This window comes from Triticum urartu, chromosome 2A, assembly GCF_056163025.1.
Source record: "Triticum urartu cultivar PI428250 chromosome 2A, HENAU_Tu73, whole genome shotgun sequence".
Lineage (NCBI taxonomy): Eukaryota > Viridiplantae > Streptophyta > Magnoliopsida > Poales > Poaceae > Triticum > Triticum urartu.
In genome coordinates, this window is record NC_141874.1 from 563647798 (window position 1) to 563660080 (window position 12283).

The window sequence follows — 12283 nt, forward strand, 5'->3', positions numbered from 1 at the left end:
ACTCACCTCTCCGGCAACGGCGCCATAAAAGAGCTTGATGTCTACTATGCAACTTTATTCTTGTAGACACGTGTTAGGCCTCCAAGCGCAGAGTTTTGTAGGACAGTGGCAATTTTCCCTCAAGTGGGTGACCTAAGGTTTATCAATCCGTGGGAGGCGTAGGATGAAGATGGTCTCTCTCAAACAACCCTGCAACCAAATAATAAAAAGTCTCTTGTGTCCCCAACACATCTAATACAATGGCAAATTGTATAGGTGTACTAGTTCGGCGAAGAGATGGTGATAAAAGTGTAATATGGATGGTAGAAATATATTTTTATAATCGGAATAAATAAAAACAACAAGGTAGCAAATAGTAAATGGGCACAAAAATGGTATTGCAATGCTTGAAAATGAGGCCTAGGGTCCCTACTTTCACTAGTGCAATCTCTCAACAATGCTAATATAATTGGATCATATAACCATCCATCAACGTGCAACGAAGAATCGCTCCAAAGTTCCTATCTAGCGGAGAACATAAGAAGAAATCGTTTGTAGCTATTCTTTCTGATCGATCTATCTAAGAGTTCGTACTAAAATAACACCAAGTTATTCTTTCCGATCGATCTATCCAAGAGTTCATACTAAAATAACACCAAGTTATTCTTTTCGATCGATCTATCAAGAGTTTGTACTAAAATAACACCAAGTTATTCTTTCCGATCTAGGGTCACCCTGAGGGTTTTTGGAATATTTGACGATTTATAGGGCGAAGAGGGGGTACGAGAGGCCACCGAGGTGGGCACAACCCACCTGGGTGAGCCTGGGCCCCCAGGCGCGCCCTGGTGGGTTGTTCCCCCCTCAGGGCACGCCCAGGTGCTGCTTTGGCCCACTGGATGTCTTCTGGTCCATTAAAAACCCACAAAAAGTTTCACGGTGTTTGGACTTCGTTTGGTATTGATTTCCTGCGATGTAAAAACAAGCAAAAAACAGCAACTGGCACTGGGCAGTGGGTCAATAGGTTAGTCCCAAAAAATGATATAGAGTTGCTATAAAATGCTTGTAAAACATCCAAGAATGATAATAAAACAGCATGAATACTTCATAAATTATAGATATGTCAGAGACGTACCAGAACCCAACGAGGAGCAGAAGGAAATGACAAGTGGTTTTCAGCAAGGTAATGTCTGCAAGTGCTGAAATTGTAAGTAACTGAGTAGTTTGATAGCAAGATATTTTGTAATGAGTAAGTAATGATAATAGTAACAAAAGTGCAGCAAGGTAGCCCAATCCTTCTGAGGCAAAGGACAGGCCAAAACAGTCTCTTATAGTAAGCAAAGCATTCTTGAGGGTACACAGAAATTTCATCTAGTCACTTTCATCATGTTGATTCGATTCATGTTCGCTACTTTGATAATTTGATATGTGGGTGGACTAGTGCTTAGGTGTTGTTCTTACTTTAACAAACCTGCTACTTATGATTAACCCCCTCGCAAGCATCCGCGACTACGAGAAAAGTATTAAGGATAAATCCTAACCATAGCATTAAACTTTTGGATCCAATTGGCCCCTTATGGAATAGCGCATAAACTAGGGTTTAAGCTTTTGTCACTCTCACAACCCATCATCTAATAACTACTCCACAATGCATTCCCTTAGGCCAAAATATGGTGAAGTGTCATGTAGTCGTCGTTCACATGACACCACTAAGGGAATCACAACATACATACTATCAAAATATCTAACACATATCAAATTCACATGATTACTTGCAACATGATTTCTCCCATGACCTCAAGAACAAAAGCAACTACTCACAAGTGATAAATATGCTCAAGATCAGAGGGGTATTAAATAGCATAATGGATCTAACACATATAATCTTCCACCAAATAAACCATATAGTAATCAACTACAAGATGTAATAACACTACTAGTCACCCACAAGCACCAATCTATAGTTCTGGTAACAAGATTGAACACAAGAGATGAACCGGGGTTTGAGATGAGATGGCGATGTTGAAGGTGTTGATGGAGATTGCCCTCCCCAAGATGGGAGAGTTGTTGGTGATGATGACGATGGTTTCCCCCTCCGGGAGAGAAGTTCCCCTGGCGGAATCGCTCCGCCGGAGGGCAAAAGTGCTCATGCCCAAGTTCTGCCTCGAGATGGCGGCGCTCCGTCCCGAAAGTCCTCTCTTATTTTTTCTATGTCAAAATGACTTATATACCAAAAGGTGGGCACCAGAGGTGGGCCTGGGTGAGCACAACCCACCAGGGCGCGCCCAGGTGGGTTGTGCCCACCCGGTGGGCCCCCTCTGGTACTTATTTGCTCCAATATTCTTCATATATTCCATAAAAATTCTCCGTAAAGTTTCAGCTTGTTTGGAGTTGTGCAGAATAGGTAGCCTGACGTAGCTTTTCCAGGTCCAGATTTCCAACTGCCAGAATTCTCCCTCTTTGTGTGTACCTTACAAATTATGAGACAAAAGGCATTAGAATTACTCCAAAAAGCATTATTACACATAAATACATCATAAATAACAGTAGGAAAACATGATGCAAAATGGACGTATCAACGGACTGCCAGAACTGGGAGCCTCCTGACCTAATGCAAAAGGCAAGGGGTTGGCCACGCAAGTATTTGCTCAGGATGATTTGTAGCCACAGGCCACCCTCGCCATTCGTAATGCACCAAAGCCATCTCGTGAGGAGAGCCAGGTTCATACATTTAGAGGACATGATGCCGAGGCCGCCTTGGTCTCTAGGTTTGCAGATGTCGATCCAACGGACCATATGGTATTTCTTCTTATCACCCTCGTCGGCCCAGTAGAAACACGCCTGGACAGAGCCAATCTCATGATGCAACGTTTCGGGTAGGCTGTAGAAACTCATGATGAACAGAAGGAGGCTGGATAGGGACGAGTTGATGAGGATCGTCCGAGCCGCCTTAGACAACCAACAGCCCTGCCAAGGCTCGATACGGTGTTGGAGCTTGAGAACCGAGGGCCTTAGATCCGCCACAGATAGGCGGGAGTTGCTAATGGGGATCCACAGGTAGGCAGTTGGGAATGACCCAAGCCGACAGTTAAGCCGGTTAGCAATACTCTGGCTATCGGAGGTGGAGTAGCCAAGAACCATCACCTCGCTCTTATCGAAGTTTATTTTGAGACCCGACAACTGCTAGAAGCACAGCAACAGGAATTTCAGGTTCGGGATATCGGCCGCCAAGCCTTGCACCATGATAATGGTGTCGTCGGCGTATTGGAGGAGGGAGACACCTCCTCCCTCCACTAGGTGCGGGACTATGCCGTGAATGTGGTCGGTGGCCTTTGCCCTATCCAGGATCAATGCCAGGGAGTCAACCACCATGTTGAACAGAAATGGAGAAAAGGGGTCCCCTTGTCTAACCCCACATAAGGTGGGGAAATAGGGCCTCATCTCGCCATTAATGTTCACCGCGGTGCGCCTAGAGGTCACCATCTGCATGACCCGGGTGACCCAGCGATCGTCGAACTCTTTCCTGAGCAACACTTCCTGAAGGAAGGACCAGCTAACCGTGTAATAGGCCTTGTGGAAGTCGATTTTCAGGAAGACTGCTTTGAGGTTTTTGGACCGGACCTCGTGCAGGACTTCGTGGAAGACAATGACCCCATTTGGATATACTGGCCTTGTATGAAGACAGACTGATCCGGGTGGGTGATGCGGCCAGCCAAAGGGGCCACCCTATTGGCGTACCCTTTGCTAGAATGCGGAAGATCACATTGATCACCGTGATCGGTCGTAACTGACGGATGTCTGAAGCGCCAGGCACCTTGGGGATCAAGGTGATGATCCCGTAGTTAAGGCGACCGAGGTCAATGGAGCCCACATAGAACTCCTCAAAGAGGGCCATGACCTCCGGTTTTATGGCCGTCTAGAAGGTCTGGAAGAACTTCACTGGCAGACCGTCTGGACCAGGGGCGGACGAAGGATTCATTCCTTTAATCGCCAGCCAGACTTCCTCCTCGGTGAATGGGACCGTGAGGGCAACATTCTCCTCGGCCCAGATGCACTGAAAACCAGCCCAGAAGTCAGGAGCGAGAGCCAGGCCCCCTTAGGGGGGGGAGAGGGCTTTATAGAAGCCATCTACATAAGCACGGATGTTGTACGCTGCAGGAGGGTCTCCCCATCCCATTGCAAGGGGATGGTATTGCAACGCCTACGACCATTGGCGATGGCCTGGAAGTAGGCGGTATTGGCGTCACCCTTGAGGACCCAATTTTCGGTTCCCCAAAGTCGCCAATAAGCCTCCTTGCCAGTGTCTCGAAGCATCCACTCATCGGGGGATATGCACACCGAGTCGGCCTGGAGGTCCAACGCCTGGATGGAGGCCAGGAGGGTTGGGTAGTGTAAAACTTTAAATTGCATGAATCACATAATTTTATTGACTTACAAAACTGGGTAAATCAATATATTCACTTAGTATAAAACTTTAAATGGCATGAATCACATAATTTTTTAGTAAGTCAATAAAATTATGTTTTCTCTAGCAAGTCTATGTAAATGCTTACTACTAGCAAATAAGGATTACAATTAAAATTACATTTTTTTTACACAATCAACCTTTTTTTTCAGGAACACAATCAGACTAACATGAGCGGGTAATCATGGACAAACCTATTATTTAGAATATTTATACCTCTGCTGGCAATTATCTGGCGCGATTTAAAAATTGTACACACTGCATTTTACTAGAACAGAGGGATTATTTCGCGGTCAAGAAAGTGCAAGAGCTTTCCATCCATGATATGAGGCCGGATGTTGATTGGACCTTGGACGTCCTGTGATACTCCCCTAGTACCCTACTCCCGTGGATGCAATCGCAGCGTCTCTCTCTTCTAGTCTAGCCTTTCATCACGGTCCAAAAAGCGAGACAGCAGCTACACACGTACTACTCCACCAGCAGTGCACGCCAAACAAAGAATTTTCACTTCCTCTCGTCCTTCTCGAAGAAAATTTCCTGCTATATTTACGGCCTATTTACGGCACGCATTTTCTCCGGGCCGAGATCTCGGGGGCCGTGCACTCACGCTCGACACGACACAAAACGATAGTTTCTCCCCCTCGTCTCGCAGTCCTGTCTCGTCATGGCAGCTGTGATGCGAGCGGCACTAGAAATTCGTTGACCTGTGGAAACTTGACGTCCGGACCCTGCCAGTACGGCATATTGGAAGTAAGGGCTCGGCTAAGGGTTGTGCCCATGGTGCCATTTGCAATTTCACGTAAGAGAGAGGTGTTGCCTGCGCAGAAAAGGCTATCAGCCTTTCTCTCTCCGCCCTCCCCGCAAGTGCACTGCAAGGCTGCGACACCGCCCTCCGCCGTGGAGCCAAACCACGGAAACGCCATCGCCTCGGAACCGGCACCGAGGCAGGCAGGCAGGCAGAGCAGGACCCCTACGCCTACGGCCCAGTGCCCCACACCACACCCATGGCCATGGCCACGGACACCATCACAGCGACCGCTGCGACGCAGCATTTCTTTAACCCCTCAACCTGAGCCCTTTCTTGGCCATTCTGCCAGTGAGCACGTGACCACACGCTGCCCGTTGCTCCCGCCCTCCATGTCTCCCTCTCTCTCCTACAGCTGCGCTCTGCGGAGCTAAAGCTAATTGTACTCGCAGCGTACCAGAGGAGCTCAACCCTGCCTGTTCTTTCTTGCCGTGCGGGTGCGGTCACCGCCGCCGCCGCCGCGCTCCGTGCCGCGTCCGTGATCTGCCATCCAGCCGTGCATGCGCCGAGGCTTCGACCAGGCCCCTGCGGTGAGAAGCCATTATCCCTTTCTTTCCCTGCCACCCCTGCTCCTCACGAGCGCCTCCCTGTTCCTGGCCTTCCTTTTTGTTCTTCCATCTCGTTCTGGATCTTGTGGTTCTTGCAATGCGGTCGATGGCCAAGGGGATAATGCAGCCGAGGGTCTGTTCTTGGCTTCAGCTCGGCTTCTTCGCATCTTGTGTTTTCTTCTCTACTTTACATCTTGTGTGTTTACGACAGGAGGACTATGAGCTCTGTGACATTTGTGCGATACAAAACTAACCAGGTGTGAGTTGGATTTTATTTGTTTTTGGAAATGGAGGTGCTTCCTGGATGGGGAATGGGTCCGAATGGGACCAAGATTTGGCCCATTTTTTGTAGTCCCAGATGGATGCTTCCCATTGCTCTGGATTTGATTTTGGTGATTGCTACTTGTACATACAGATACGGTTGGGTGGCCAAGATTTGATTTGACCTTTTTTGGCTTCTGTTTTCTCCACATTCTTTCTTTTTGCTGTCATGTTTGTTAGAAAAGCAGAGGATGTGTGGATTATTCGTGTACTGCTTTTTTTACTTTATGTTATTTCAGTGAATAGAAGAAGTGACGGCCGATTCGTCGGTCCATTTTATTCCGCTTGGTAGCTGAACAGAGCATTTTCTGGTTGCCACCTTCTTTCCTTTAATCTGCATAGAAATGCTCATAATAAGATGGAGCGTTTTGGGGCCCGGGTTTAATTTTGCAATCTTCTTCTTGTGCATATAAATGCTCCAGGGTTACTATTACAATCATCCTATCTTTGGGGTCCCGGATTTAACTGTTGTAGGGCGTCGTACATGTCTCTCAATTTATCTTTGGAAACACGAAAATGTCAATATCCATTTATTACTTCTCGAAGATGCGTTTGCAATGTAGGGTTGAGCAATCATTAAGGCATCTCATTGTTTCCTTTGCACGGAGAAATCAAAATAAACTTTATAATCTGAGCGTTTTTACTGTTTTACTTCAGGTTCCTGCGACGCTGTTATAATGGAAGCAGCCACATTCAAGGAAACAGCCAGAACTGAACTATAATCAGATATTGTTGCTGTGTAATACAGATTCAAAATGACTGACATGAGGCGCCACTCCGTCTCCGTGGATGTCCCACTGTCAAGAACCCTGGTGCAGCTCAAGCGAGTGAGGTCGCTGCGGGATCCAGCAACAAACTCTATGAGCAAGTATGCATCTCCTTCTGACAGTATGATCTGGGAGACTGCTTCTAGCAATGGAGCGATGATGGAAGGAAGCAGGTCAGCACACCATCATTTGATTGAAGAGGATGTGGATTTGGAAGCCGAAGCTACCATGGGGTCAGAGCGAAGCTTCCGGGCACCAAATGCAAGAACTGCATCTTACAGGAAATCTTCAGTTGTCAGGATCAGAGGCTTCAACCCACCAAGAAACAAGCAAGTTCATCGTGTCCGCGGGGATGGTCACAGGAAATCGGTGGATTCTAACCACTCTAATCATAGCTCCCTTCGGCAGTTGGCAAACAATATAGTAACCAACGTGGTGGAGGAGAAGGAAGAGGAGGAGGTGAATTCCTATGAACGGGCACATCTCGCTTTGCCAGAGAAGAGCGAGGAAGAAGTGAAAAGGCGTTCCAAATTCAAGGGCAAGTCTTCTGCTGCAATGAGCCGCGTTGGCAGCCCCTGTATGTCTGCCAGTGAAGCGCGTTCAGTTGGATCCAGAAGAAGCACAGTAGGGCATGGAACTGAGGACACACGAGTTAGGTCGAATGATGTTGTAGGATCAAACTTCAGTGGATGCGGTATAAGCTACTGCTGGTCAGGAGCATCAAAGTACCGCGATCTTTATTCCGATAGTGATGGTCCAGAGCAACCTCTCCTATCCCCAGAGGGGACTGAGGTACCGTTCCAAGAGAATGTACCATACACCGAGACACCAAGGTGTTTAAGCCAAAAATTTCGCCCTCGATCATTCAGTGAACTGATTGGCCTCAATGTGGTTGCTCAGTCCCTCTTGTATTCCTCTTGCAAAGGAAAGATTGCTCCAATGTACTTGTTCCATGGACCCCGGGGTACAGGCAAGACTTCTACGGCACGCATTTTTGCTGCTGCCCTAAATTGCCTCTCTCTCGAAGAGCAAAGGCCATGTGGGTTCTGTAAAGAGTGTGTCATTCTCTTCTCTGGGAGGAGCAGGGACGTAAAAGAAATTGATGCAGCAAAAATGGATCGTTTGGGCCGCGTAAAGGCACTTCTCAAGAGTGCATCTCTTGTCCCATACTCGTCACGCTTCAAGGTTTTCATAGTTGATGAATGCCATCTGTTGCTAGAAGATGCCTGGTCGGCAATAGTAAAGAGTCTTGATGAGCCATACCGGCATGCTGTCTACATTATGATTACCTCTGATCTAGATAGCTTACCTCGCACTTCCGTCACACATTGCCAGAAGTTCCATTTTCCGAAGATAAAGGTTGCAGATATTGTCAACAGGTTGGAGAGAATCTGCGTAGATGAAGGGTTAGAATTTGACCATGATGCGTTGCACTTCATTGCTGCAAAGTCTAATGGTTCTCTTAGAGATGCTGAAATAATGCTGGATCAACTTAGTTTGCTTGGGAAGAGGGTCACGATTTCTCTTGTGCATGAACTTGTGAGTAGTACTACCTATAGTAATGACTATTGCCAGTTACACAGTATAATCATGTTTCTACATTTGTTATTTGCAGGTAGGATTGGTTTCTGATGATGAGTTGATTGAGTTGCTTGATCTAGCACTGTCATCGGACACAACCAATACAGTTAGACGAGCTCGGGAACTTATGGCGTCGTCAGTTGATCCCCTGCAGCTGGTCTCTCAGCTGGCAAACCTTATTATGGACATTCTCTCAGGACGATGCCAATCTGCGGTAACTGAAGTCAGCAAAAGTTTCTTGGGAAGATATGCGTGTATGTATTCTTTCCTTGAATGGATTTTTCTACTTTCACATATTATCATTAACGACTGCAGGCTCAATGCATTAATTGATAATATGGAGTGTTTTGTGTTCTCATTTTTTTTACCCTCTATATTGTCAAATCAGTAATGGTATGGCATGTTCTGATAACCAGTGCATTTGGAACTATGAAAAGTTTGCTATCCACATACCCTTCGGTTCCCCTAAGTTTCTTTACCCTTGCTATTTTCCAATGATCTTGCAGTGGCAGATGTTGGTATAGAGAAACTAAGACATGCACTCAAAATACTGTCAGAAACTGAAAAACAGTTGAGGACATCAAGAAATAAGGCAACTTGGGTTACTGTTGCACTTTTGCAGTTTGGCAGTTCTGAATCTGACATAGTAGCAGAAACAAATGACATGCATGCACGCTCAGCAACAGGATATACAGGTAAGCACACTCAAATATATTACTCCCTCCGATCCATATTAATTGTCACTGATTTAGTACAACTTTGTACTAAATCAGTGACAATTATGTGGATCCGAGGGAGTATGTGTACTTGTGCCTGTACAGAATGATAGTTTAATATTTCTGATGTTATGTGCAGATGACTGGGTATCCAAGGTAAACTCAAGCTCCAATTTCTGCGATGCGTGTAACAGCAATAAGTCCAACTGTTCCGAGAGACACTGTAGACGGCTTAAGCTTGAAAACATCTGGAGGAGAGCCACTGGGAAGTGTCAATCAAGATCAGCCAGAAGTTTCCTCAAGAAAGAAGGAATCCTATCATCAGTCCATGTTACCGAAGGTAATTCAGGTGTGCCATGTTTTTCTTGGTTTTGGCCTTCTCATAGGTTTGTGCTGATTATGACACACTAAATGTGAACATTTGCAGAGGTGGCTATAGCTGAAGTTGGATTTAGTCACCCGGATCACCTATCAAGGGCAGAGAAAATGCAAAGCCTGATACAAGGAGTACTACAGCACGTTCTTGGGTTCAATGTGGAGGTCAGATTCAAACTTGTCCCATGTGCAGCGAGGAAAGATGCAAGGTCGAAGAGACACTCATTCAGTCTGCTTGGCTGCTCGGGGCGAAAGCAAGAGCTGTCAGATTCCACAGTGACAGATGAAGATGAACCTGTGAGGCATGGAGCAAGAGAAACACCTCTCAAAGGCTACTCCTCTAGTCAGCAGCCGTCGCCATTCATCATGCAACGTGTTGATTCTAAGCCAACAGTTCATGGCTCCGAGGACGATGCCCGGAGCACCTTGACATCAAACAGATCCATGACTGATGACCTGACAAGGACATGTAGGTCGGAGACTAACTACTCCAAGGGCGCAAGTGAGCAGGGTCGTTTCGATAGCATCCAGGAGCCAGACCTTCAGCCGAATTGCTTCTCACGAACATTGAAGCTTCAAAAGAGGTTCTTCTCGTCGGATGCAGCACACACAATCTGTTTCAGGATCCAGCCACACAACAAAATGGGTTTCCTACCTAAGAAAGAATTCGATACATATTTTTGCACCTATGGGCCCTATGAGCAGTGTCCAAGATCGAATTCAAGAGCTACTTACGGTTCAAGAGATGAGGACTTGTAAGTTATCTGAAAGTCCTTGACATTTTCTAACAATTTTTTTTACTTCTTCATTAGTACATGTTCGGCAGGAAACGTTTAGTCAGAGAACTGTATACGCAATCACATTGCTGTCTCCAGGTTTTACAGTGCAGCACCATACTCATTGTTTCTCCTGCAGGTCCATCAAGACTTCTTCTGGGTTCGGTAACCTGCTCTGCTGGAAGGGCCCTAAACAGTCAATCTAACAGGTACATTGCCCTGTATTTTGGGCATCACTGCATCAGTAGGCCATGCAATTAGAGGTCTTGCTGCTCTGTTACTAGTGGCATGTGGTTTCTTGACCACATATCAGCATATACATGTTTGAGCAGTGCCCCCACCCCCTCTGACTTACGCATATCGTGTTTTGAATCTTCAACATGGTTGTACATTTTAATCAAAAAGAGCCTTTTGTGTCCTGGTAAAAAAATATTGAATTCCCATGCTAAAAAAAAAAAAAAGTTATGCACCAAACTTGTTTTCTTTCATGGGGCACACAACTGATCAGTTTTGCATGAAAATTTACAGGAACATAAAGGCCTCGAACAATTGGCATGTCTAGTTTTTTTTAAATGCGTTGGAAAAATAGATTGATATGTTCTTTTTTTAGGTTCCACTACATTCAGCTTTTTTTATGGGGCCTTTTGAATGCAGAAATGGATGATCAAAGATGACGAACCACAATCACATAAATTCTGGAAACTCAAAATTTTGCCCGAAGCTAGAGAGTTGGACACCCTTCGGCAGTAATTTTTAGGGGAGTCTGCGGACACGATTCAGTCTAAATGCATCTGCACCGAGTTATTGCTATTTTAAAAACAAATGATGAAACTTGTTGTCTGTAGGCTGCATTTAGTCAGATTTTTTAGCTAAGCAGATTTGATAAGAGACCTGGAGAGGCTGTTTCCACTTATTGTATGAAAGAACTATAATGCTAGTGATGATTTGTACAGCATGCCGATGATACATCCAAGTTTTCTAAATTTGAATACCTTTTGTAGCAGAAGCGGAAAATGAAGTGAGCGCATCAAACAAGCCCCTCTATACCTGAAATGTCTTGCTAATTGTTTTTTCAAATTCAGTGGTTTTCTGGGATATTGTACTACACTTTATCTATTTATTATTATTTCTTTCTAAAAAACAAACATTTCAAGCACCACTTGTCAAACATTTTTTTAATAGAGAATAGGTACTTGTCAAACATATCCTTAGGAACATAACATGAAGAACGGACAGTTATCATTTGAAGAGGAAGCAATTCAGATTTAGGTTCACCCATCCGCAGAGGGGGCCTAGATCTTCCAGTTCAACTTACCGGAAGCCGAAGCCACCACACCCTGGAAGAGGGTGCCGTAGCATGACTGGAGGTGTAGTCCAACCTGGATGGGTGAGAGAGTTGCATCAGGCGGACGGCTCTCAACCTGGATGTGCCGCCACAACGCCGGGGGTAAGAGAATCCCCAACAACAACAAGAACAGATGATGTAAAAATAGGGCAGCTGACCAAAAACCATTTTTAGGGCATTTATGATGCGTTTGGTAGGCTGCATAGAGCCCAACCAGGCCCGGGCGGGATGAAAATGGGCCGTTTGGTTGCTGCAAGCAGGTCTGCCTCGCATCCGCGCGCCACCCATAGCCTGGCTTGCTGGGAACGCTCGAATCGACCGTTTCTAGCGAGCCAGAGTCGGGCGCAAAAGCAAGACGCGGTGTAGGGCACGGTGCAAAGGGGATTCGGTTGGAGATGGCGGGAGGGGGAAATCGACGGAGGTGGAGGCTATGGAGGACGAGGGCCCTTCCTCCCTCCCGGCCGCTCCCGTGAGCGGCCCGGGGGAAACCCTAGCTGCCACTCAACCTCCCTCCCCTCCCCGTCCCTCGGCGTTGGCGGCAGCAGGGCTCTCCTCTCCCTTGCACTCTTCCAAGTAGGCCGGCGCGGGACGGCTGGATCGGGCGCAGG

At 46.4% G+C, this 12283-nt stretch overlaps 1 protein-coding gene across 3 annotated transcripts; it reads left to right on the forward strand.

Annotated features, from left to right (window-relative positions):
- The first annotated feature begins 5497 nt into the window (after window positions 1–5497).
- Window positions 5498–11376, forward strand: LOC125538748 (AAA-type ATPase family protein). 3 transcript variants are annotated; one of them, XM_048702027.2, is made up of 8 exons: window positions 5498–5776; window positions 6773–8421; window positions 8498–8717; window positions 8970–9158; window positions 9319–9528; window positions 9607–10309; window positions 10470–10539; window positions 10941–11376. In XM_048702027.2, exons 2-7 carry the CDS (start codon window positions 6871–6873, stop codon window positions 10534–10536), a joined length of 2940 nt encoding a protein of 979 aa, XP_048557984.1. In that variant the 5' UTR covers window positions 5498–5776; window positions 6773–6870; the 3' UTR covers window positions 10537–10539; window positions 10941–11376. The 3 variants fall into 3 exon arrangements, with proteins under 3 accessions (XP_048557984.1, XP_048557982.1, XP_048557986.1); XM_048702025.2 differs by having other exon boundaries at window positions 5499–5776; window positions 10985–11376; XM_048702029.2 differs by having other exon boundaries at window positions 5504–5776; window positions 9319–9519; window positions 10985–11376.
- Window positions 11377–12283: the final 907 nt, after the last annotated feature.

Coding starts and splice junctions, on each gene's coding strand:
- LOC125538748 (XM_048702027.2), top strand. CDS start 6,871: ATGACTGACATGAGGCGCCACTCCGTCTCCGTGGATGTCCCACTGTCA. Junction 8,718..8,969: donor TTTCTTGGGAAGATATGCGT/GTATGTATTCTT, acceptor ATGATCTTGCAG/TGGCAGATGTTGGTATAGAG. Junction 9,159..9,318: donor CTCAGCAACAGGATATACAG/GTAAGCACACTC, acceptor TGTTATGTGCAG/ATGACTGGGTATCCAAGGTA.